The sequence below is a fragment of the Electrona antarctica genome (genome assembly GCF_951216825.1).
Source record: "Electrona antarctica genome assembly, chromosome: 12".
NCBI lineage: Eukaryota > Metazoa > Chordata > Actinopteri > Myctophiformes > Myctophidae > Electrona > Electrona antarctica.
In genome coordinates this window covers 30,423,798-30,450,907 of record NC_136793.1, presented here as the reverse complement: position 1 = coordinate 30,450,907, position 27,110 = coordinate 30,423,798, and the positions used below count along the sequence as shown (strand labels likewise).

Below are 27,110 nucleotides of genomic sequence, written 5' to 3'. Positions count from 1 at the left end.
ATCACTATTCAAAAAAGGGTTAGTAAAGGCTTAGCCTTGGAAACCCAGACATTTATTTTAGTAAAGGCTTAACCCACTAAGACCTCTGGCCACACTTTCAAAAATGTTCAAAAAGAGCAGATTGCATGCATGGCACGGTGAGCTTGTATATCTGCTATTTCTCACACAATCTAAAATGACACTGATGTCGACATGCTTCCCTGGTTTTAATGGGTTAATTATCTAGTACAATAATCTCTTACTGTACCATATGTTTACAAGTCAATAGACAATTTCTTTTTTTAATAACTTTATTTGAGTTTTAACGGATACAAATAAACATGTAAATACAATTATTATCGAATAGACAATTTCAAGAACAAAATGATATTATAGTCCCATCTATCTGGATCTCCCCAGGCAGTGTCCATAGCCGATAAGGAGGTGTTTGCCTTCCGCATGGTGAACTACACAGCTGCCACCGAGGGAGACGCCTATCTGGATATGTGTAAAGTAGACACTTCCATAACACTAAATGTGGGATGCATCCAAGTCATCTTCCTCTACAAGTTTGTCTCTTCATTACTGGTAAGATAAATTAAGTGTTTTAGATCATATTTGTTTAGAGGCTGTGTGTGTAGTTTAGAATCCCACACATAGCACTGTCATGTTATGTAATATTTTTAATGCAATAATACACTGATAATATGTATCGGATCTTTTTTTAAAGAGAGAGGATCCGGGCACTCAAAGTTAAACAATGAAGAACGCCTTTATTAAATTAAAAAGGCAACTGCCAACATGTTTCGACCAACAAGGTCTTCACCAGGGCAAGAATGATCAGATATCAGATATCTTGCTGCTGATTTGATTACATCCTTGAGAAAAGAGATTTAAAAGCAATTTCTGTTGAATTAAGCTGCTTAATTCTAAGGTCACATTCACACCTGGACATTTTAGTTTGATTTAAACAAATCCTGTTGACGGAAAGTCCAGTTCGTTTGCGTTGTTGGAACTCATTCTGATGCGAACCAAATAAACAAACTAAAATAAAAAATGTGGTTCTCAGTTCACTTCCAAGTGCACCAGAGTTCGGTTCACTATATGTAGACATATTTATATATTGTTGGTGATTTATCTATCTATTCTTACACCCACCAAGTCACCAACTACCCACAATTAGCCTCTAATTTACCTAGATACTATAATTTATGAGTTTTATCCTGTGCAGATTGTACTGTATTTCAGATACAGTTGGAGGCCATCGATATTGTCCTTTTCTTTTTGCTGAGGTTTGCGTGATCTGCGCAAAAGGACAGTTAACCCATTTTGGGCGGGAACCCCTTTTGGTGTTTTAAACATGTTATAATTTAGCTATTGAAAAATAGCAGATCTACAAGCTCATAGCGCGCCACCGAGTGGCGCGCTACGAGCTTGTAGGTCTGCTATTTTTTTTAAATCGTGAAAATATTTATTTCAGAAAACTGGAGGATTTAGAAGGATTTTTTAATTTTTTTAGGTCAGGCCTAAATGGGTCAAATGATAAGGGACAATATCGGTGGCACCCAACTGTACATGCACTTCCATAATTACATTTACAAATTTGCTGATCTTTCATCTGTGTCCCCCAGGCTTTCATCAACAACTTCCAGGAGGCTAAAGAGGCCTTGGCTGAGGTGACAGCGCAGGCAGCAGAGAAGGCTGCCACGGGCGTGTTGGAGCTGGCAGAGCGCAGCATGCGCATCGCTCTTAACGTCCACTTCAACGCTCCTGTCATCTTCCTCCCCCAGTCCTCCTCCTCCACCAATGTCATCGTAGCCGACCTGGGCTTGATCTCCGTCAAGAACCACTTTTCCATGCCGTCCAAAACCCACACAAAGATCCCCCCTGTAGTGGATATGATGTCAGTGGGACTGAGTGACCTCAAAATGTACAGGTGAGTGCAAGACCATCTGTAAAAGAGTAACATAATTGAAGCTCCTCTATACGTTACTTATGTTGTCTATTTATTTTTACTTACCGGAATTAAATTATGCCACTAAGCATGAACCGAAATTGGCTCTTGGCTGAACGCTCTAGGCTAGTGTTGACATTTGGCTAGTTGTAGATGGTTTGAGGCCCTGAAATGACAATTCTTTAAGAGGTTTAACTTAGTTTTATTCTCATTCAGTGAGTTTTAAATGTACCAACCTTCAACTATATAAATTAACAGATTGTTATTTCTTAGCTGGGAGTGTGACAAATAAACGGAACTGTTAATTTGGTGATACCACATTCATACGGGTTCATGCTTTTATTTGCGTTTAGAAACCTCTAATTCAGCCGGTCATCAAGTCATTGAGGCATTGAGGCATTGAGTCTCGGGTTCATATCGTTTCTATTTACAATTCCTGCATGCTCTGTTTGCTTGCAGAACCACATATGAGGCAGAACGGTTTCAAGGAGAGACTCAGCTTCTAAAACCAGTTAACCTGGACTTGTCTATCCAGAGAAACCTATCAGCCACCTGGTACCACGACATACCTGATATCAAGATTACAGCTCACCTCAAACCCATGAATGTGAGTAGTGGTCGTTTGCAGTGTGTATGCACATACAACACGGCTATTCAACAATTGTTCAGGGGCCGTGGACGATTAGTTGAGTTAATGAAACAAAATGAGTACAACAAAAATAGAATCATATTTATCTTGGAATCCACATGAGAACGGTGTGGCTCCAATGTGGATCTTGGTGCCCTGCCTGTGATGTCAGTCATATATGATGTCAGTCATCCGTGAGATGGTTGGATGATTTATATGATGTATGTATGACTCCAAATGTGGGCAAGGTTCTATCGATCAGAGCCCTTTGATTTCCATCCATTATAAAATGTAAAAGTTAATTATTTAAAAAAGTGTATCAGTGTTCATTATATTAAAAAAATAAGAACAAAAACGATGTTTGATATTCTTCAGTTGAATCTTTTTTGGGAGAGACGCGGTCACATTCAGTCTGATAAGTTAGGCTTGACGGTCTTCGCCTCCATGTCTTGTCTGCTCGGTGTGAATCGCTCGCTGTGTTCAGTATATATTGTAAGTACAGTATACCAATGTGTATCTGCATCTGTTTATCTTACAGCTGATTCTGAGTCAGGGTGACATGATTGTGGTACTGCGTACACTGAGCGAGAACCTGTCTGAGACGTCTGACAGTGCCACTGTGCCCCCTCCCCCTCCTCCTCCCACTACCGACCCCTCCTCTGAGACGGCATCCACCAAAGGGTCCCAAGGCTCTGGAACTACAGGACCAACCAGCAGTAAGGAGGAGTGTGCGTGCGTGTGTGTGTGTGTGTGTGTGTGTGTGTGTGTGTGTGTGTGTGGCCAGCGCTCGCTCAGAATTGTAATTGTGCAATCTGCCCATGGCTCAGGGTTATTGTAAGGTTTGACCCAATAGGTTTGGCCCAATAAGCGTCTAGAAATGAGCACAGAGTCGGGAGCATTTCATGTTTGTTAAACATGCGTATAACTCCAGAATTTCCAAAATGTGTGAGTGACAATGTGAGTGTTTCACAAACATTTTCATGTCAAGTACCCCTAAATTGATACTGTATAAGATCTTAGTTGTTAGGATGCTTATTACACTTCTGATGCTTATGTATGTTCTGTGCCTTCCTTGTTATAATGGGTAACACTGTGACATATATTTCGTTGTAATGATACAGTAGCTAACACTTTGATCTTTGCGTAGCCAGATGATCAAAGATCTCCCTTCGCCTACTGATACGTCTGGTGATATCTAAATGCATTGAATGGCCTAAACCGGGTGAAAACAATTGAGGGAAAAAAAAACAGCATCACAGAACAAATGCAAAGAATTGGGGAAGGTCCTCATATGGGATGGTATTGGGTTGGTTTTCAAAGCAGTGGGCGTATATATATATATATATATATATATATATTTTTTTTTACAGGTGTTTTTTGCCAGTGTCCATCCCATTCATTGTATTTAGATTTCCCCAGACATATTAGATTACTGAACTTCTGGCTACAAGAGAGTGGTGTACCGTGTAACACTGTGATATGTTTTCTTGTTCCAATAGGTAACACTGTGGTGACCGCTGCTGTTGTGGAGACACGTAAGAGTGGAAAGGTGAAGAACACACTCAAACTGGACTTCAAGTTTGACTCCATGACGCTGGTCCTGTACAGCGCCAGTGAGAACGAGGTGGGGGAAAAGCACTGATAGTCATATTGCCAGACTTTAATTAACTAAACTGTAAATTATGTTCTAAGACCCCTTCTCCATCACAGCCGTGGTCTCCGTCCTGCTGTCTTACTTTCACTTGCAAATTTTATTTAATTAAAAATGTTCAACCACCTGACAACGGGGCTCTGAGGAAGGCTGTGTCAGAGAGTTGGTCCGTTCGTCCACCACTTTGGTCCCAACTCCCAAACAGCATATCTCAAAAACTTCTAAATAATTGCCATGGAATTTGCCGTGCACCTTCATGCACGCACTGATTTTTGTGACCATTAGCACCACTATGCGGCCAAAATTCCCACATATTTTTCTCAACACATGTCAATTGCAATGGAATTTACTGTACACCTTTATGCTCCCACGAGGATGAACCCTACTAATTGTGGTGACCACATGGCGTTAACTGTAGAAGAATCAAGAAGAATCACTTAAAGCCTATTTAATAAACATAAAAGCTAAAAACAAAAAACATAGCATAGACAAACATTTAAAAAGAGCCCCAATATGTACGTATGTATGACGACGTGCAGTTCATATAAAAAGTTACCAACACAACACAGCCTATGGATAAAGTGCCATGGTGCAATCCCAAAAATGTTACCAGCACAGTTTTGTAAGTGCAATTACAAAAGAACTGAAGAATCGGACTAAGATTTGCCCTCTCTCTGTGTCCCTTTATCCATTAATTGAATGTATTTTGCATCTCTTTGTTATTCAGGTGCAGCTGCTGGACTCCCACGACGAGCAGCAGAAACTGGCAGAGTTTACTCTGGGAACCATCTCCACCTCCTTCAACATGTTCTCTGACAGCTCTATGAAGGCCTCAGTCAGACTGGCCAACTGCCTGTTGGACGACAAGAGACCTAGAATCAAGATGGTCACTTCCAGGTACTAACAAGGACACACAAAACAGACACATATACTTTATACCAATATAGGCACATAATCCTATACAAATCTATAAATGCACACACTCAAACAATGTGCAGTGTAGTTTTTGTTTAATCAACCTTTACTAAACATTTGTAATGCTATTCAATGTAACACACGCACGCACACGCGCACACACACACACACACACACACACACACACACACACACACACACACACACACACACACACACACACACACACAGAGAAGCCGTTGTAAACTGTCTATTCGGGCATAGATGGTTAAACACTTGCTCAAAACGTATTTATGCTAACATTACCACATGCACAATCTTAGCTGATACAACATGCGATAATACATCTCCATCTCTCCCTAGACAGATGGTGTAGCTTGTCACCATTCCTGAAGTGTGATCCAGTACAGTATGTTACAATGTGTTCAGAGTGTGACGGGGCTACTTACCCAGTCCATCCATCTCGATGGGCTGACAGGCCCTGCTGAGGGCACAGATTGGGTAGACAGTGGTGGCACACCAAGACACAGTCAAAACGGAATCATCAGCGCTACACAGAAAAACACATACTGCTCATGTCATATGTTCATAATCCACAGGCCTGGGTTTGTAAGAGAGAGCATGTCTGTGCCGCTACATACACAGACCTACTGTAGAATGTGTTCCGATATGATTTGATCAGCGTTCTTTCTTTACTGCCTTACTTTCGATTCGTGCTAATAATACTTCTGTCTTTACTCTCATCACTTCCCCCTTACATTTTCCCTTTCTTTGCATGCCCTCCTACACTCCCACCCCTCCCAACTCTCCTCATAATAACCTCCCAGGATGATGGAGATGCGACCAGGCGCTGAGCAGAACACGATGGTGGAGGTGACCTACCGCCAGGGCCGCGATGGCACCACTCTGGATACAATAGTTCAGGACCTCTACCTGTGTGCCAGCATGGAGTTCCTGCTCACTGTGGCAGACATCTTCCTCAAGGCCACCCAGCAGGGCTTTGCTCCAGCCCCGCAGCCCAAGGCCACGAACAGAGGAGGGGATAAAAAGTATACGGCCTCTTCAGCTTCATCCAAGGAGAATGGTGGGTCGACACACTTGCCACTTGGATGTAAAAGATATTCAAATCGATGTTTTTGTTCTCCGTTTAAAGGAGTTTAAAGGAGTTAAAGAGAATAATTTTAAAAGAATGTATTTTTGTGTGGGTTTTATTTGTTGATTGCCAAAACCAAACCAAACCTAGCTAAACCCAAAGTGAAGCTTGTGAAATACAATTATTACCCACTAATATATGTAGGTGTCAGTAGATACAAACTAGTGAATAAGAAAGGGAAGTCCGCACAACAGCTTCTGCTCCAGTGTTTTTATTCTTTTAAAACACCGACAAACAACATGTGTTGTTTGTCTGTGTTAGCCCCCTAATTGGTTTTCAGTTGTAAATTAATTTGCATGTTCACATCAGCCAGCATAATTATCATTGTTGCTCTTTGCTATCCTCAGCGCCATCTCCAGTGACGGCATCCAAGAGTGAGATCAATGTTCTTGTGAGGAATCCAGAGATTGTCTTTGTGGCAGATTTAACACGTGCCGACGCCCCCGCCCTGTTGATGACCACACAGTGTGAACTCGTGATGAAGAATGACGCAGAGGAATCGCTGATGACTGCCGTCATCAAGGACCTCAAGGTGAGGTCTTTTGCAAACCCAAAAAGTCCTGCAGTATTAAAGCATTCTACTAAATGAATAAGATCAATTTAGATCACCTGGGCATTCATTCCCCTTTGCCCTGCCATATGCAACTGAGAGCAGGCAGGCATATCAGAGTGAAGAGAGCACTGCCGTGCCATACCCTGAAGTTGGATGCGAGGGCAATGATGAATCCTGAGTAATAATGTTTATCACATACCCATTGTCTTATACTGTATATTCACAATACAATGACAAAATAGTATTTGAACAGTGATCTTTGCTTAACCCATTGAGACCTGGAACGCATCCATGTCACGTTAGCGTTTAACCACATTAACCATTAACCCATTTTGGGCGGGAACCCCTTTTGGTGTTTTAAACATTATGTTATAATTTAGCTATTGAAAAATAGCAGATCTACAAGCTCATAGCGCGCCACCGAGTGGCGCGCTATGAACTTGTAGATCTGCTATTTTTGAAAAATCGTTAAAATGTGCCTCAAATCTTTCCGAAAATTGTCATGATTTAGAAAACTTTTTTTTTTAAATTTCGACGTCAGGCCTGAATGGGTTAAATAAATCAATATAACCATTAATTTTGTGCTTAATGAACGATATTAGAACATGAATCATCATAGTTTAACGTTAGACCTCATCATTAGAATCATACTGCCCCATGGTTATACTCCTGTGACTTCTGTTCTTGTTTAGTTGACGTTCTGTCAAAATCTAAGAAGAACTTGAATTAAAGTATCCACGTATTGCTCTGGAAAACGGCCCTGGGGAATGGAAAGGTATTCCCACTGAGATTTCCTATCAATGTATGGAGGTAGTTATTTGACAACACAGTTGCCGGCTTCCAACCTGACTATTAGGCATCCATTCTGTGAACCGTAGAAGGTCAGTGTTTTCCCCTCTGTGTTTCATCCATCCAGACGTAAGAGAATTAAGCAAAGAGGTCTCACCGTCTCAGGTCACTCATGGTGCCTGTTCAGCCCTCTTTAACTACTTTAGGTGCTCATAGGTCAGCTGTCATATAACCATTTGGGAAGATATGGCCTTAGCTGGCGTTGATTTCTGATTTGTCAGCTGGCATATCGGGTAATACAGCAGCTGACTATTTGGCACACATTTATCACCCGCTTGGTCTATTATCACTTCTCTTAAAGGACCACTTCACCACTTTTCAATCTATCTTCATATAATAGGTCCTCACTAATAATCATGAAAAAATGGCGCAATTTCTTTCTACTCGGTCTGTGTCTCATAGGAGGGCTGTGGGCAGTTCAGAAACCGTCCTCATCGATGGGGAATACAAGCTAATAGAAACTGCAGGCTTTCTAGTCCTGAAAAGTTACAATGCGAAAATGGAAGCCATCGTTCTCACAATAATGAAAATCTAAACATTTTTGTTTAGATTTTTTTGTTTAGAATTATGATGTCACTGGAGGACGGTTTCTAAACTGCCCACAGCCCTCCTATGAGACAAAGACTGAGTAGAAAAAAAATCGTGCCATTTTATCATGATTATTAGTAAGGACCTATTATATGAAGATAAGTTGAAAAGTGGTGAAGTGATCCTTTAAGCAGGTCAAATAAAGCCTTGGACTTGGTATGTGCTAAAACATTCCTGATGGCTTGACTGACCTGCTACTGTTTTTGTAGATTGTGGCGTGTCCCTTCCTGAGGGACAAGAGGAAGAACGTAACCACAGTGCTGCAGCCCTGTCAGGTGTTCTACAAAAGCACCCAGACACCCACCTCCCCTCAATCTTTGGAGGTTTGCATCAACACCCTTTCACTGAAGGTAAGCTTTCATGTATTTAAATAGATTAGGATATGTCAGACAAATATTTTCAAGTTTATAGCATTTATCTATGAGCGACCAAGGCCTGACTGACCTGCGCCTACCTTCAACCTCTCTCCATGCACAGGTATCTCCAATCATCATCAACACAGTTATCACCATCCAGTCTGTGCTGTCGCCTGCTGCAGAGACACCACAAGAGCTAGACAGCCCCATACCCCCTGAGTTATGGGAGCGAAGGACCTGGAAGGACCTCAAGTTATGGTTCCTGGAGGAGGAAGGTGATGAGGATGCAAAGTCAATAGTCCCATTGATACCACAGGGAGAGTCACTACAGGTAATGCCACCATTGGGTCGATAGTACTTACTATGCAATATTGATTGTTGTCTCCACCAGGCCGAAGGCATGGTGAGAGAGTATGTTTTGCACTCCGTCCGTGTGTGTGTCCGTCCGTGTGTGTGTGTGTCCGTCCGTCCGTGTGTCCTTCCGTCCGTCCGTTACCAGCTAATCTCCGGCACCGTTAACCCGGTCGATGCCAAACTTTGCACACACACTCCCTAGATGCCAACGATGAACCTCTGCCCCGCATTTTCCAGAACAGCCTGTTATAGCGCCACCATGAGGCAGCTTTTCACATTTGTTACCTAAAACTGCACCGATCTGCGTGAAACGTTGCATGCACACTCCCTAGAGGCCAAGGACAAACCTTTGACCTGCATTTTCCGCATCTGCCTTTTATAGCGCCACCAGGAGGCCGACTTTTGTAAAACACATTTTTGGATATTACTCCTCCAGATTCTGTCCAAAAATCTCACAAATCGTTACACAGTATCTCTATGGTCATGTGCTCAAGTCGGATCTGTCCGATATTTCATATTCCACCCTAATTGGCTATAATTGCCTTTCACAGTTTGCAAGATTGCCCCGTTTTGAACAAAAGCCTCAAATCATGAACACAGCATGCAATTTACGTGAAATCTTTCACACATTTTCTTACTAGGCTGAGGAATATATCCCACCCTTTTCACATTGGCCTGTTATAGCGCCACCAACAGGTTGATTTTTGCAAAACAGGTTGATTGGAACAAAATGCCTCAAATCATCCAATTGCCATACAAGGCAAACATGTTTATATTACTACTAAACATTTTGCCAAACATCTCACACAGTCCTGTCCTCCTGGTGGAGACCTGTGCCCAGAAGGGCACTTTTTCTAGTTATATACTGTATTGATCAAACTGAGAAATGATCAAATTGATAAATAGTGAAAAACAGTTTAAATGGTATAACTCCACAGTTCATTACTACGGTACATAGGTCACAGACTTGTTACATGCTTACTTTTGCGTAACTGGTAATTTTTATGGTGTGGCTCGGTAGGAGGCTAGCCAGAAGAGGGTCTGTCTGTCTATCTGTCTGGTTGTCTGGTAGGAGGCTAGCCATAAGAGGGTCTATCTGTCTATCTGTCTGGTTGTCTGGGGCTAATCTTGCAAACCACCGGACAAAGTGTCAAGTTACTTGTCAGAATAGGCATGTCACATGTGGTGTAAAGCAGCCACCAACCGGTGAAATTCCTTTATTTTTTTAGACTGACATCATGAAATCCGAGCTCCACATAGGACCCAAGCAGATATTATTATGAATCACTAATGTCCTTTTCGAGCGATATATATATATATATATATATATATATATATATATATATAATTTTTTGTTTGTTTGTTTTTTCCCCAACTAAATGTGTATTGTTACTTTTTTTTTATACTTACAGAGACAAAAAAACACTCATATACGGTACATACACTCCAACATACCTCCCCCCCTGCCCCCAACAGATTTCTCGAGCGATGTTTTAAATTCTACCAGTAATACAGCTTAGTGGAGAAAAGAGGAGCATTTGATTCCATTGACTGTACTGTATGTCCCTGCAGGTAGCCATCAACTCTATCTGCCTGACTCTGGAGGCAGGGGTAGGGCACCGCACTGTCCCCATGCTTCTGGCCAAGTCCTCTTTCCATGGAGATGTCAAGAACTGGAGTACGCTCATTAACATGCACAGTCAGCTCAATCTGGAGGTACAGTATGTTAACATACACCCCAACTTTAGCAATATAAGTGTTTTTTTAACACTTGAGCAGAGTTCCATAAGCATCACCAAAGTAATGATGCACACTCTCCCATGTAATATTGCAATTATACAGTTACCAATACCAACAAAATAAGTAATACAAATGTATTCATATTGTGGGGCAAATTGCTCTAAAAATAAGAGTGCAATCTCTGTATCCGTGTAAATACATGTGGTAATTTCTCAGACGAGAGGCTAATGGGAACATTCACCAGTCTCAACTAGACACCAAAACATATAAACATAACCTGTGTGTAATAATGCACATGCAGGGCTTTTACCCAGCCATACAGTACATAACACACTTTGTACTTTACTGTTAGGTTCACTACTACAATGAGATGATGGGAGTGTGGGAGCCACTCCTGGAACCATTAGAAGACGAAAGAGACAGCTTCAGACCCTGGACTCTAGGACTGAAGGTACACATGCATGCACACACGCACACACACACACACACACACACACACACACACACACACACACACACACACACACACACACACACACACACACACACACACACTTCACTCTAACCTTATGAAACCATAAAATCAAATTGAGCATACTGATTGTATCCCCCATTTCATATTTCAAGATTTGTCCCAATTATTTGACTATTTCAATACACATATCCGTCTCCTCAGAACAACTTTCGTGTTCTGATCGGTCACTTTGTATGTGAAGAAATAGATGAATAAAAAAATGTATAGCTGCAAGCAGTGATAAGAGGGGCCAAGGAATGCAGCAATAAGAAAAATACTATATGCAATACGCACAATAAGTGGGCGCACATCCAGAGCTAAGAGTCGCTCGGTTGCTCAACACATCCCCACACACATACCCTTCATTGGGTATCTGGGGCTGTCTGGGGTACGAACAGCTGCAATACAAAGGGCCTTTCACACTGAGCACTATATCTATAACTGCAGCCAGCCAGCAGTATTGTTGAGCAGCCTGCTCAACATTGCTTATTGCTTGGCCCCTGTTATCGCTGCTTGTAGCTATATTTCTTTATTTGTTATTTGTTTTGCAATATATAAAAAGTGATATTTTTGGTTAAAAAGTTAAAGCTTTTTATAAATCAGTAAGAAACTGTTCTCAACTTGTCTGCAAATATATCTCCACATTACTATATCTAACCCAGTGACCAATTAAACAATACAATACATGCTGTCTCCCTGTCTGAGGGACAGCAGTATTTATCTTTGAGAATGGACACAAATCGCTAACTATCTTTCCACCGTTGTGTTGTAACCTCCTTAGATGAAGAAGAAGCCAGTGAAATATACGGGAATTTCGGATGAGGTTGATTTCAATGTTCCAGATTATAAGACCGTGATCAACATCAGCAGCAAGGACCAGCTCAACCTCACCCTCACAAAATGTGGACTGGGCATGCTCAGTAACTTGGGCTTGGTAAGGAAATAACAGTCACATACTGACTTACAATACCTTAAGGTGGGGCTCAACCAGAGGTTCTTGGTGGCTTTGTGATTATTATAATGTGTGATGCAACCATATTTCCAAATCGTTAAGATTTTAAAACTTTTGTAGTCTGAGCCCAGCTTTTCAATTAAAATCAATTGTTTTACAATTCTAATGTGTGGTGGTCCACGCTGTATTTGTGAATGTAACTACTAAAGCACTTTAACTCTTGCGTGGAGCATTGTCAAAGTTTTTCTCACATTTAATCAGTGAATATATCATCATTCTCTTCCAGTGTTATCAGTTTTTTGTCTAAAGTGTTTATTTGTGTTTGTATCTACTCAGGCGTTTGCAGAGGCTGCTAAACAGTCGACTGAAATCTTCCAGAAGGACGAGGCTCCATTTGTGGTGAAGAACCGTCTGGGCCTGCCAGTGTCTGTTCTCTACAGTGAGATGTTCTGCCCCCTCGACAGACAGGGTGTCAACCGCACAGTGGAGTTGCAGGACGGAGAGCGACTCAATATGGACTACTCCAGAACCTCCACCGACTCTGACCAGTTCTCCGCTATAATCTCCCTTAGTGAAAAGGACTACTACATACAACCCAGTAAGTAGCAGTGGCACATGCAGTACAGTATAGCAGCCATGCACATAATGCTGCAGCTTGTACACACGCATGCACCCGCTCTCTCTCGCACACACACTCACACTCACACACACACACACACACACACACACACACACACACACACACACACACACACACACACACACACACACACGTATTTGGTATTCTTTATCAGCTGGCAGTGGTAATATTGTGCGCAGTGCCCATCTTGTGAGATACTCAACAAGGTAGTGTCTACTCTAGGCCTTCTACTGTAGCTGACTGTCTGCCAAATTAATCAAAAAGAAAGCCCTACATAAACCATGCTCCATATACTAGTAAAATAAAAACACACGTGTTGTTGTCCCCTGTGTTCTGCCCAGCTCCGGTGGGTCACACATCCACCAGTATCATCCCACTGATCAAGGTGGGCCGGGGGATGTACAGTGTGATGCACAGGGAGTCCGGGGTCACTCGCTTCCTGGTGTGTCAGATCTACTCTGTGGATGGAAGCAAGTACATCAAGATCCGCTCTCCCTTCCAGGTAAAATATGAGTACTAGGGTTTCCCGGTAGCCGTGTTTATTGGGAGTAACCCCTTGAGATGATCCATCTCGTTTTCAAGGTGTGCTACGTGTTTGCAGGAATGTGCTTGCGCTCACTTCACTGTGAAGTTCTAAAGCATACTTACTTACTTTACTCCATCCTCGCTTGCCAAGAAGCACAGAAGCAGTCAGGAGTCAGGACAAATGATTGATGCCCATACAGATCTACCACGTATCATGTGGTCTAGGCTTTTAGATCTGCTCATTTTGGTACACAATAATACTGTGATACTAAGTAGACTTTAGTGTCTTTCGAGCTTTGCATCTCATACAACCTTTAGTCTATAATCAGCCTCATTGTTTGCTACTGTCATGCCAAGGAAGAAACTTGCCCGCAGTGTTTCACCGACTTAGTCACTGTATATCAATGTCGGTTCCAAAGTCTGAGGATTTTACAGATTTTAGCAGCTCGCTGATTGTAACAAATTGATGAATGATGTCATTTTGTGAGATGTTGTAAAACTTTGAGCTGCGATATGAGTATATCTCAAGACGATGCCTTGGTTGGCTTTATCCATCATTGTAGCAGCTACTGCTGCGATGCAGGCTTTGTGTGACTGTGTTGTGTTTATTGCACAGCGCAGGAGGGCAGTAAGCTATTAGGCAGCAGGCTCTGAACTATTCACCAGATAATGTATGCTCATATGATTTTAATGCTTATAAATCCAAATATTGTTATGTTACTTTATTTAATATGCAAATAATAATAATAATTATTATAATGATATTAAAAATATATATAAATATCTTTCAATCCTGCCAGCCAGTGGTCCGAAATAATACTTCACACGGTCAATTAAGATTTTAATGGGCCAGTGGCCAGCATATACCAGCTAATGGAAACCTTGATGGTACATGACCAAGCCACCTGCATCCTTCTGTCCTTACAGACACTGAGCAAATAACTGGAATAAGATATGAAGAAGAATACAAGATATAGAATGGTCCACACTTACATCTTTTTTTTTCTCTCTCTCTCTCTAACACACTCTGCCTGTCTCTGTTTTTGTCCGCAGATCATCAATCACTTTTCTATTCCCTTCAAAGTGTATGAAGGATCGACATGTCTGGGTATATCTCTTCCCAATGAGGAGTTCTGTGTGCCTCTAGATTCCTATAGGTGAGACACAGCACACATCACATTATACATCAAGACACTGAGTTGTCTTACAAGTTAACCACACACACACACACACACACACACACACACACACACACACACACCTGCTAACCTGCTACAGAAAATGATGGTCCAGTTCTGCAGGGCCATTATCGAGTCCAGCACCGGGAAGTGACCAGGAAAGACAATCTCCTCCTCAATGTTTTTTTCCCCAAGGCAGTGGACTCACAAACCAACCCCTGCCCTTGTGTCTGTTTATACTGGCATTATTCACTATAGTGCAAAAATGCACCAACCTGACTTCATATGTGCAAGCCATAACAGGCAATTAAAATAATGCTGATTCTGATTCCTTCATTGTCTGTCCTATGCTGCCCTCTGCAGGTCTGAGCTGAGCCTGCAGCCAGTAACGGAGGAGGATGAAGGCCGTCAGGTGGAGGACTTTGAGTTTGAGTGTTCCGAGGGTTTCAGCTACGAGGAAGTCAGCAGCCAGGAGCCCGGCACGCAGAGCTGCCGGCGCCGTGGAGAGAAGGCCGGCATGCTGATGGTCAACATTGTGCCGCTGAGGGACACTGTGACGTCCAAACACACAGGATGCGTCGGGGAGAACTTCGACGCGCCCTACATCATCCACCTATGGCCATCCGTCCTGCTGCGTAACCTGCTGCCTTACCCCATTACCTACAAACTGCAGGTAGGATAGAATCCTAGAAACGGGACATCCAAGCCCATTATATACTTGGTTGCTTACTGTAAATCGCTCTGGATTATATGCCTAAATTGTTGTATGATGGTGTCGCATGCCGAAAATAGGTGATGTGCAAGCTCTCAATGTGTCGTGGATGCGATGCGTTGTGAGCTTGTCTTGTAGATCAGCTATTTTCGGTGTGTGATACCGTACAGTATGACAGAGTATAAATTAGGCATTACACACATTATGCATACACTACAGTTATACTAGAAATATTTTTTCTGTAACAATTAATGAACCTTGGAACCTTGAACTACAGTTTGTCTTTTGAACATTGTTAATTATGTTGATCTAGTGGAAATCACAAATACTTGCATAATAGACTTACATGAAGCATCCATGAACAGGACAGTGGTGACATCGCCCCTGAGGCCACTCTGAAACCAGGCCACTCTGCCCAGCTACACACTGCCGTCATCAACCAGTCTAGTCTGGCTCTCCGCCTCCTCGACTACCTCGAACAGGATTGGTCTGCTGTGTACAGGTCACTTTCAACTTCACTAAACTTTGTCATATCACACGTTTACACCACGTATAAAAGAGTGGATGAAATTCATTTGTTTGAAATTCACTATTCTCATGAATTGTAGAATTCATTCTAAACTAATCTCATCTAATTAAAAAAAATAAAAAGGAAAATGTACACTTTGCTGTAGTAGTGCACACCATGTTCATTAATATCTATTTGTCAATAAAATATAATTAAAATAATAATAATAATTCTATCAAATGTGTACATTAAGTATGTATAAAAACAGTATCTCATCTTTATGTCTCATAGTTTTATTATACTTGCAGTACTTGTTGGTGTCTGCATTGTTTTTTCTTTTACTTGTTTTGTTTTAAATAATCTTAAACCAAAAGTGGGGTTTGCTTTATTTTCAGCCTTTTCGTTTTTTTTGCTATTCCTTCCCATTCCACAGTCTCCGCAGCGACCAGGAGGAGATCACCTTCACCGTGTTCAAGTCTCTCCGGGAGGACGACGATGAGGACGGAGAGGGTGGCGGGACGGAGAGGAAGAGGGCAGAGCTGGACATAGCGGTGCATGTCAACTCTGAGCCAGGACAATCCGTGGTGGCCATCCATTCACCTTACTGGTTGGAGAACAAGACGGGTCGGCTGCTGCAGTACAAGGCTGATGATATCCATCGCAAGCACCCCCTGGACTATGACCTGCCACTGCTCTTCTCCTTCAAGCCACGGAACTTCCTGCAAAACAACAAAGTACGAGGAATTTGACGTAGGATGAGGGTCCAGTGGTTCTCAACCTTTTCAGGCCATGGTACCCCCAAAATAATCATATTTGAACTGGGGACGCCTCCAGTTGGTTTGCTTTATCTGTTGTGTGTACCTTGAGCAATGAGATCTCTTTTGTTTGCCATTCTTCTGAACTGTGTGAGCTCTTTGTGACCTCTAAATTCTGACTGCATTGTTCATCCTCCAGGTGCGGCTGATGATCTCAGACAGTGAGCTTTCAGAAGAGTTCTCCCTGGATACTGTTGGTAGTTATGGAGATACCAAATGCAAAGGCAAATATAAAGATTACCAGGTAAGGTTTTGTCCAGGACAGTTGCCTTTAACCATTACAAGCTTTAGGTGACTAGTCTAGAGAGTCTAGACCTTGCTCCAGACTCTACATTTTAAAAATAGAAAAACACACTGTAATCAAAGTGAACAGCAATATACTGTAATTTAGGACATTGCTTTTAGTAGGGCATAAAAGGAGCAAATTAAATTGTGACCTGGTATTAACTTTTTGCTCCATTTCTTCTTTGTCAGGTTGGAGTGAAGATTGACGCCAGTAGCTTCAGCCTGACACGCATTGTGACCTTCATGCCATTCTACCTGTTGGTCAACAGAACCAAACACACCATCTTGATCAATGAGCAGGGACTGGAGAACTGGACGAAGGTTAAGCCTGAACAGGTCAGAACCAAGTTCAGGCTATCATATTTTACAATTTAGTCATTTAGCTTATCTTACAATAAGCATACGTCAAATGCAGAGAGACGGCGCAGTGCCTCAGTAAACTAAGTTCAAAGGTAAACCAAGAACCTAGCGTCAGCCTAAACAATATACTCAAATATCTGTACATTGAATCTATAGGATACCAGGTAAACAATGAACCTAGAATATAAATTTAACATAGTGGTCAAGGAAATCAAGCCTAGACTATGAATCCACATTAGTGCTGATGCAGTTAACTTAATGTAAAAATCTGGCATGTTTGCGTGCTGTACTGCAACATTTAGGGCCCTACAACATAATGTTACACCAGGCGCAAAATGTCTTACGGCTGAAGAATTCATGAACTCTCTAGCAATAAGAGGGTTATTAAAAAACACTGGCTTTCAGCGCTAAGGTTTTGCTTTTGCCTTTTGTAATTGATGGTGAGGTTTAAGAAACAAGACATTTTTGTTTTCAAATAACCAAGTTTACACTTAATTATTTGATATAATCTTCAGTCAGTACTTCCATTCTGGCCTGAGAAAGATTCCAAGCACCTGAACATCCAAGTTGAAGGTTGTGACTCTCCTGCTCGGATCATTGACTTCACGCGGACAGAGAACTGCTTATTGCTGCCTCTGGACAAGACTGTGAGTGGAACAGTGCACATATACTGTACAAAACAAAAGTTTCAGTCACATACAGTGTATGCATTCAAAATAGATGTGTGATTAAATAATAAGATGAACATGGGGTATGGGGTCAAATATGTTACTGCCCAAGTTATGTCTACTCAAAACAGTATTCAGCATTTCCTGATAAACGTTATAGACTCTAGTTTCATTGGTACCTGTTTTCTAGCTGGGCGGGATCACGGTGGATGTGAACATTTCGGAGCACTCTACTGTGATTCGTTTCTCTGACTACCATGATGGTGCAGCTCCCTTCCTCATCATCAACCACACCAAGGACCAGCATATACAGTTCTACCAGAGGTGAGAGAAAGAGCAGGGAAGGGATGGTTGAAGACCCACGGGGCAGTATATTTAGTTTGTCAATGCTAACTTATTTGTATCCATTTGCCATCATCACTTCATCAGTGTTTTCTCATGACCTAACTTGTTTGTTTATATTGATGTTGTTTGTTATATTGATGTTGTTTGTTTTTGTACTTTGTGTTGCGGTCCACACAGCGGGCGGAGAAACTCATCTGGTTTTGTGGCTGATTCGGTGCTCGACCTCTCCTTCTCATTGGAGGAGGACAGGTAGAAAATAATGAAAGGCCTCTGATACTCTGATAGGGAGGGAGACAGAGATAGAGAGAGCAGATGTGGAACAGATTGATTGAAGGAGGGAGAAGAATCGGTACAGTTAGTGCAGTGTGTGAGGTTATGCACTGAAACACAGTTACAAAAAGTAACGTCTATGCAGAGAGATATAAGTAGAGGTGTGAATCTGAAGAAGATGAGGATGTAGACAGTAGAAGGATAGAATTGGGCCAGGTCTAGATGTAAAGAGTTGAAGGGAGACACCTCTGACTAAAGATAACATAGTGGGTGGAAATTAAGGAGACAAGGGGGAGTAGGGGGTTCTTGTTGTACCGGATATGTCTAGATATGTCTAGGTCCCTGGTATTGAATGCGAGTATGTGCCATTTCAATACAGGTGATAACTTATTCGATCTACCACGCCTAGCTGCTCGCTCACGTGTGCTCGACCCTCACTGTCATGAAACTGCAGCCTCTGACACTACAGGAACTCAGTGATGGAGGATAGTTACAGATAGCAAAGGGAGGAAAGCATAGGAGAAATCTGACCAAATATGTACAATAAGTGATGTAATGATGATACAGTATTTGTTGAAGTTTAGTTTATTGACTGACAGCCTATGTGTGTGTATTGAGCTATCTACAGGTATACAGTACATCACTGCTTTGGCTCAGACTTGGTTGGGCTGCCTAATCTGCTCCTTATCTATCCCACAATGAGTAAACGCACACAAGCCTTTTACATGCTCATACCGCTTGACACCACTGTTAATCCTAATTACATATAAATACTGTGTGTGTGTGTGTGTGTGTGTGTGTGTGTGTGTGTGTGTGTGTGTGTGTGTGTGTGTGTGTGTGTGTGTGTGTGTGTGTGTGTGTGTGTGTGTGTGTGTGTGTGTGTGTGTGTGTGTGTGTGTGTGTGTGTGTGTGTGTGTGTGTGTGTGTGTGTGTGTGTGTGTGTGTGTGGGGGGAATAGAGTAAAAGGAGCAGTTTAGACATTCATTACTGTGACCTTTGACGTCTTCTCAAGTGTTCTTTACTTTTACAACTGATAGTTTTGGCTGCAGCTGATTGGAGGGTATTCTGCCTGCAGCTGATTGGAGGGTATTCTATTCTGCCAGTAGAATCAGTTCTCTTGCTTCTGTACTGTTGCTCCGTCCAATGGGATAAGGCGTCCGCCGTCTGCTTAACCAATGCTTGCTCTGACTCTCGCATCCCCAGTTCCTCTTCTTCTCCGTTACGTTTTCTCATGTTTACAGCTTCTCAAAGCATGAATTGAAATCGGAATGAACTTTGCATTTGTAACTTTTTCCTCTTGGATCAAAGGAGACGCATCCGGTGGTTCCGTCATTGTAGCATCATTTTTGCTGTTGCATCATCTACCTATTCCTGTCTGTTTATGTGAATCTTGTGTTTATACTGTGGAATGTCAATGTCATGTGTTCTTCAGATTCTGCGGTCCTCCATAGATGTAGATCCTCGGTGGTGGGGCATTACATGGTTTCATTGTTTTTCTGTGTACGGCTCCTGTCCTGTAAGGTGAATGTTTTCCTGGGTTCATAATGGTAGTACCCTATACCTATTCTGACCTAATGTATTGGTGTTGGAATTTCTGTGTGTGCATACATTTAGCTCGCAGAAGGAGGCAGAGAAGGAGGAGTTGGAGCCAGGTAAAGCTGTGTACTACACCTGGCCTCAGCCCACTGGGTCTAGAGAGCTACGCTGGACATGTGGACATCACCATGGCAAACTGAAGAGTGAGGAGGTATCCACCAATGTCCAGACCAATATGTACTCCCTGTTAGTGCATTGACGACTTGTGATTTTTGCAAGTCGACTTGCTGTCAGTAAAAAGTTGAAGTTGAGTCGACTTCTCGTTTGATGACATCATCGGGTGTGTGTGTGTTTGTCTGTCTTTTAGGACTTATGTGTGGACTTGAATAAAGAGGGGAAACTTTTCCTGATCTCTTTCTATGAAGGTACCGTATAAGACTCATTTTTCCTGTAATTCACTCAACATTTGTGTGGAATTCAATGCTCTGTGTGTTTATGTTTTGTTTGGGTTCATTTTAAAGTGCATTTTAAGTGTATGGTCCAAACCACTCACTCAAATTCAGGTCAAGCCATTCACTACTCATCCTTCATTTGACTGTGCATGGAAATAGTTTTCATTACGTTTTGATTCATAATTATTTGGTTTGACTGTCGATCCTGCAGGTCTCCAACGGGTGGTGCTCTTTACAGATGAGCGTCGGATCCACAGGTTGATAAGCAAGAGTGAGAAAGCTCAGCTGGCCGAGCAGGAAATAATTCTGTCTCTCCGAGATGTAGGGGTGTCTCTGGTAAACAACACGACTGGCCAGGAGGTCTCTTTCATTGGGATTACAAGGTACACACAAACACTAGGTGCTTTTCAAATGTTTCCAGGCCAAGGACCCCAAATAGCCATAGCGTGTGGCTGCGGCCCACCTATTGTGGCTTTAAAAACAAAACAAAAAAACAAGTTACAGTAATAGCGAAACGTTTGAAAAATGTTGACCGTGATGACATGCCCAAAATGGGAACATCATGAAAGTGGTTAAACTGGCACAATAATCGTAATATATACATTTTCCTTTTCAATTGACACAACACAGTTATAATAATCACAAGCTTTTGTTAATGCTTTTTATTGGTTAAATATTCATAAAACCCACAGACAGACTTTAGGACCACTTTAAACCTGGCCTCCCTATTTTGGCCATGTCAATTGTGAGTGGGAAAGATAGCAGATCTACAAGCTCACAACGTGTTGCAATGCAACACACTGTGAGCTTGTAGATCTGTTATTTTCACTACTTTGGTGCTACACTGTTGCACGACAAAGTATAACAATACAAGGTTTCTGCCCGACAGCGATGATTTACATAATTTAATACAAAATAATTTCAAAACTACTGTATATCCTGTATTTCTCTGCTGTGTACAGTTCTGATGTGGTGTGGGAATCCAAGCCGAAGAAAAGGTCCAGATGGAAGCGACTGAATGGTAAAGACGCAGAGATGCTGGAAAACCGCTACAGAGAGTATCTGGACAGTGGACCCATAGACCACGCCATAGTGGATTTGGAAAACAACTTCCAGGTTAGAGGTCAAATAGACCCTTTATCAGATCATGTCACAGTAATATCATGTGTGCGTGCGCAGGCAGGTTGCAAAAGTACCCGACTGCTCATAAGATGCATTAGAGTCACGCCACTTGCATGTGAAAATGCATTCCATAAAACCATCGGCAGCAGTTTGCCCCCCAGTGTGTAGGAAGGATGTGTATTGTGACCTTTAAAGATATACTCCTTGGTTTCTTTGGCGTGTAAGGGACTTCCAAACCACTTGGGGTGGAGTGAACCAAAATGAGCACTCAAAATAAGTAGTTTGGGAATCACCCTGCATACGTCTGTGCACTCTCAATGTGACAATTAATTGTCTAGTATACAATATCTGTGTGTGCCATGAATATTAGTACCACAGGAGTATCTTTAATTGCATTAATAATCTATTTAAATTGTTATCAGCGCTGACCAGGCATTTATTTCAGGCACCTGGCACTACATATAGTGAGTTACTGTATTCCCAACCTGTGGGCCCGCAAGTGAGCCCGAAATAATTAGCAGATTTAAATGATAATATAAGATTCATATTTTCTTTAAAACCTTGTGTTGTTGTTGTTTTAAATCTAAGTGTTGTGTTTTGCTGCTGTTTATGAGACCGAAGACAAATTTCCACATTGTAGACAATAAATGTAACTAACTAACTTGACAACAAATGTGTTTTAACAATAAATAGCAACTTAAAGTGTATTAGATTACTTCCATTGATTGATTATTAATCAACATGTGGCCCATCCATCTGACCACTTAGCACGACCGTGTTAAGTTGTCAGATGGGTGGGCCGTGAACACTTTCAAGATTGGGCCCTGATCTTGAAAAGGTTGGGAACCACTGCTGTGCAGTATATATACACAGGAATGGACATTTGACAATCCATCCATTTTGTCTCCCAGGTCTGCCTGACTCCCAACGGCATGGACATGAAGCTGCTTCAACCAACAGAAGCTCCTCTCAGGAGGAACTTCCTGCCTGGGGTGAAGGTGGAGTACAGCATCTCCCCGCGACAGAGCTCCTACCGGGTCCAAATCAACCGCATACAGGTGAAAACATTTGTCTACTTGTGTACACTGAGTTACAAAAGGACAAAATTAACACTTGAGAGGAATTTTACTGTGTATGTCGATAGAATTATATAGAAAGGCACAACTTCTGGTCAGATGTTATGACAATCTCAAAACCTTATCCAGATCCACCATCTAGAGTCAGTTTGTATTGTCATTGCATGACTTGCATGTTCAAGAAATAAAAACATAATATAAAATTAGTATAAAAGCTAAATGAATACAGTGCATCATTATAAAACGTTTCCTTTCCACAGAGATACTAGGACTGATGTCATAATCCTTTTTTCTTGTCCCCTACAGATCCAGAATCAGCTGCCAGGATCCATCTTCCCATTCGTCTTCTATCCCGTCAAACTACCCAAGTCCGTCACCATGGACTCAGGTCAGTCTGTCTGCCTCTGATACAACAGTTTCACTTTAGATGCTATTTCTTTGTTATACAGTATTTGATGCTTCAGTGCGTCATTTAAGCTTTCTCTATTTCTTCCAGAGCCCAAACCCCTAACGGATATCTCCATTGTTACCAGAGCGGCAGGCCATTCTAACATCTCTCGCATCAAGTAATTGTTTCTAAAACCAATGTTTACACATCTTTCTCTGTACTGTATTTGTTCCGTCATCCATATGGACTCTCCCGCTCTCCTTATTTGTTTACAAATAAGCTATTTTAGCTATGTATTCTTTACATTTTGAAAATGCTTCAATGTTTTTGCCTATAATAACGAATTTTATATTTGAACAATGAAAAGCATATAGCAACAAACACAGGTTATTTTTTCCATTTCTTGAAATGTAATGTTTTGGTCATATAATGGTTTTCACCTAACCGCGCCACAATGTTTTTTTTGGGTCAGAGTGTAATCTTATTTCTAATTCTCATACCCTTATGCACTATTTTGTATTTTAATATACTGTATCAGCAAGGCTTGAATTTCAGCCATATGTTGGAATTCACACAAATGTGTTAATTTAGTTTAGTTGTATGGCCCATATGGCTCCACACCTCATACTTGTACTCCTGAATGGCTTGAATCAGTGTGTTTTCAAGGAGCCTTAGAAATGATTGCAGATGTGCACTCTACCTCAGATACTTCAAGGTGTTGATTCAGGAGATGGATTTGAAGCTGGACCTGGGTTTCCTCTACGCCATCCTTGATCTGTTCACACCCGAGCATCACAACATCACAACCTCAGAACAGGAGGTCTGTTGAACACACATTATTATTCACAAATCAGCTGTAACAGTTATTGTGTGTTTATTTTAAGGTTCAAATTTATTGTTATTGTCCCATGCACTTATAATACAGTTGTGGAAATATTGCAGACAATGTCATTCTTGTTCTTAGAACTTTGTCAACGGTGTCACAAAAAGAGAATAATAATAAACAATAAGATAAATAATACATGGATAATTCAAAATGAACAAACTACAATAATATAAAGGCACAAGCATTGTGTCAGCTCAATCAAAATTATACAGAAGTTTGAAATTATTTGGTTCCTAACCTCCTACTGTATGTGTGTTTGTGTTATTCCACAAGGTGGAGCTGTTTGAAAAGGACATAGAGTATATAAGGGCAGAGGTGGGCCATGTCTCTGCTGCAGACACCTCTCCTATAAGCCTCTATGAGTACTTCCACATATCCCCCATCAAGGTGTGTACTGTACGACATGCATGTGTTTATTTGACTCTTATTTCAGTTTTATACTACTGCAATAATAGAGGGTATGCGTGTGACATCATCATCAAACCAGGAAGTTATGCAGGAACGCCTACTGAGTGGCAAAAAACTACTTTCTGGCCTTGACAGCCCATACATCCACACAGAAAAGTCTTATCTGATTGCATTAAACAATGTTAAACTCACTTTGCCTGTTGCTTTGCCACTCAATGTGCCACTCGATGTGCCATTCACTTTAAGCATGCGCATACTCTCTATACAGTAAAATTAATACCTGCTTGAAAAGAAAATGAATACAAATGTATACTGCATTAGTGTGATTCCCCTTTAGGCTAGTGGGATTTCAATGTCTCCCCAAATTGATGTCATTGTCAAAATTTACATTTACTAATGTATAATTGGAATTTGAACCTGGGTCTCCCATGTGGAAAGGGACACTGAGGCCAAACATCTTAACCACTAACCTGAAGGGGAATCCCCGCTTTAGCCGGGCAGAGTCTGATACACTGTGCCACCCCGTCAGTAATGCTCTTTTGATTCCTGATTTGAGAATGCCTGGGGTAATCATACCTTGTGCATTTCCAGCTGCACCTGAGTCTCTCTCTGAGTACGGGCGGAGAGGACGGTATGAAGGAGAAGAGAGACACGGAACTCATCCCTATCCAGTCTCTCAACCTGCTGCTGAAGAGTATAGGAGCCACACTCACTGACGTACAGGATGTTGTCTTCAAGTAGGAACACCTTTATTTATGTATTGCTTTTATTTATTTTTGTCTGTAACCATTTCAAAACGCATCTACTTTTCACATTCTCATGTGCATCATTTCTAATGATTGTGTTGTTGTTTTTCAGACTGGCCTTCTTTGAGTTGACCTTCCAGTTCTGCACCACCCAGCAGCTCCAGTGGGAGGTTATAGGTCATTACACCAAGCAGGTACAGCACAGAGGATACGCACCCACAAACACTAGGAACGTTTTTGAATAAGCCCCTGCTCTTGTGTACTCAGTCCATTAATTACGTACAACGTAAGGTTCTAAACCTGGACGCCAACTCGTGACCTGACTCATCAATGTAATTGCCCTGGGGAAATAATCAACTTACCAGTGTCCATGTTTGTATATCCCAGGCCATCAAACAAATGTATGTGTTGGTGCTGGGTCTGGATGTGCTGGGAAATCCCTTTGGGCTGATCAGAGGGCTGTCAGAAGGAGTGGAGGCCTTCTTCTATGAGCCCTATCAGGTATGACTCTTTATACTGTATTTATTGTATTATATATGTTTTATTGTTGTTGTTGGGGTTTTGTTTTTGCTTTTGCTTTTCTTTTTTTAGTTAGGTTAAAATTAACCTGTGAATTCCAATCTAAAACCTGGAGTATACGTTCATAGAACCATTCATGCTTTTGTTTTTTTTTCACCCAGTACTGCTAAAATACAGCACTCCTTTATGTGTACTGTAACGGTTGTTTGGGGTTTTCTAGGGAGCCATCCAGGGGCCTGAGGAGTTTGTGGAAGGCATGGCTCTTGGAGTAAAAGCTCTGGTGGGCGGAGCTGTAGGTAAGCACTGGGCATTCTTTGTATTAATGTCTTCAGACGTTCACTTCCGCTAACCATTCTGGCTATACATTGATCTCCAGGACATTATTAACAACATTTGAGAGCAAAGTTTAAAATGTTAAGATCTCTTTTTTCTTTTCTTCTCTTCCTCCTCCCCTCTCCTCCCCAGGGGGCCTAGCCGGTGCAGCCTCCAGGATCACAGGTGCTATGGCAAAGGGTGTCGCTGCCATAACGATGGATGAGGAGTACCAGCAGAAGAGACGGGAGATCATGAACAAACAGCCCAGCAGTCTGAGAGAGGGGCTGGCCAGAGGTGGCAAGGGACTGGTGTCTGTACGTAGGATCAGCAGAACCCAGCACCTCATTCTAGAGTTGGATCCATCAATACCAGTGTATACTGTACATTACAAGCACCACAAACATCTTGTTAGGACCTGAGCAGGAGGAGCATTCACACAGTATTCACACAGCAGCCATTTTTCTCTTCATGTCATACTAGTATAATCAAGTCACTGTGTTGGGGTAACACTGGTTTCTTCTCTCAGGGCTTTGTCAGCGGGATCACAGGGATTGTCACCAAACCTATAAAAGGTATGTGTAGTTTACACCTCTGTCTCACATACAGATTGATGCCAGAGCATGCCACCTTAAATTGTGTGTTTCTTCACTGTTCCTGTTGGAATAGGTGGGTCAGCCATCTGGGGAACAGACAATATGCTCCTTGTGAGAGAGAGGACTCGGGTTTGAATCTGCATGTCTTGTCTCGCATGTCTCCTCTCTCTCTCTGCCAGTCCTCTACACAATGACCTATATGAAATAAAAATCATAAAATGTCTCTTCCCCCAAAAAGGATTGTAAATGGATAATTGTCATGTGAGCAGCTTATTGAACAGTGAGAAATACACTGAGTTGGATTAGGGCTTTTTGGAAAATATGATGTTGTGTTTTTATTCCACAGGTGCTCAGAAGGAGGGTGCGGCAGGCTTCTTTAAGGGCGTAGGGAAGGGTCTTGTGGGAGCAGTGGCCAGACCTACAGGAGGCATTATCGACATGGCCAGCAGTACCTTCCAAGGGATCAAGAGGTGTGTTTATATCACATCTGTATAAATGTCCATATAGTCAATCTAGTATATGCTCAAATTGTGTATTTGTTTATTAGAAAGTGTGTGCAGAAATGTATGCATATTAG

The 27,110-nt window shown here is 41.8% G+C and overlaps 1 protein-coding gene across 5 annotated transcripts in view; it reads left to right on the top strand.

The window, feature by feature from the left end:
* The window catches only part of vps13a (vacuolar protein sorting 13 homolog A), a 53,551-nt gene that overhangs the window by 17,136 nt on the left and 9,305 nt on the right, over positions 1–27,110 (top strand). For 3 of the 5 annotated variants that reach the window (XM_079516786.1, XM_079516785.1, XM_079516788.1), the window contains exons 32-71: positions 400–567; positions 1,611–1,915; positions 2,393–2,540; positions 3,100–3,277; positions 4,061–4,185; positions 4,940–5,109; positions 5,955–6,211; positions 6,628–6,812; positions 8,480–8,620; positions 8,748–8,957; positions 10,553–10,696; positions 11,073–11,171; positions 12,016–12,168; positions 12,523–12,784; positions 13,168–13,328; positions 14,405–14,508; positions 14,893–15,202; positions 15,607–15,743; positions 16,183–16,483; positions 16,704–16,808; positions 17,039–17,185; positions 17,725–17,856; positions 18,068–18,201; positions 18,400–18,471; positions 20,107–20,239; positions 20,396–20,453; positions 20,692–20,863; positions 21,443–21,596; positions 22,514–22,660; positions 22,985–23,066; positions 23,175–23,244; positions 23,772–23,886; positions 24,226–24,339; positions 24,952–25,097; positions 25,219–25,300; positions 25,494–25,607; positions 25,846–25,921; positions 26,091–26,254; positions 26,467–26,512; positions 26,880–27,003. In XM_079516786.1, the coding sequence (XP_079372912.1) occupies positions 400–567; positions 1,611–1,915; positions 2,393–2,540; positions 3,100–3,277; positions 4,061–4,185; positions 4,940–5,109; positions 5,955–6,211; positions 6,628–6,812; positions 8,480–8,620; positions 8,748–8,957; positions 10,553–10,696; positions 11,073–11,171; positions 12,016–12,168; positions 12,523–12,784; positions 13,168–13,328; positions 14,405–14,508; positions 14,893–15,202; positions 15,607–15,743; positions 16,183–16,483; positions 16,704–16,808; positions 17,039–17,185; positions 17,725–17,856; positions 18,068–18,201; positions 18,400–18,471; positions 20,107–20,239; positions 20,396–20,453; positions 20,692–20,863; positions 21,443–21,596; positions 22,514–22,660; positions 22,985–23,066; positions 23,175–23,244; positions 23,772–23,886; positions 24,226–24,339; positions 24,952–25,097; positions 25,219–25,300; positions 25,494–25,607; positions 25,846–25,921; positions 26,091–26,254; positions 26,467–26,512; positions 26,880–27,003 (5,945 nt within the window). The remainder of the gene's footprint in view (positions 1–399; positions 568–1,610; positions 1,916–2,392; positions 2,541–3,099; positions 3,278–4,060; positions 4,186–4,939; positions 5,110–5,954; positions 6,212–6,627; positions 6,813–8,479; positions 8,621–8,747; positions 8,958–10,552; positions 10,697–11,072; positions 11,172–12,015; positions 12,169–12,522; positions 12,785–13,167; positions 13,329–14,404; positions 14,509–14,892; positions 15,203–15,606; positions 15,744–16,182; positions 16,484–16,703; positions 16,809–17,038; positions 17,186–17,724; positions 17,857–18,067; positions 18,202–18,399; positions 18,472–20,106; positions 20,240–20,395; positions 20,454–20,691; positions 20,864–21,442; positions 21,597–22,513; positions 22,661–22,984; positions 23,067–23,174; positions 23,245–23,771; positions 23,887–24,225; positions 24,340–24,951; positions 25,098–25,218; positions 25,301–25,493; positions 25,608–25,845; positions 25,922–26,090; positions 26,255–26,466; positions 26,513–26,879; positions 27,004–27,110) is intronic. The other 2 variants (XR_013791304.1, XM_079516787.1) reach the window with 2 other exon arrangements.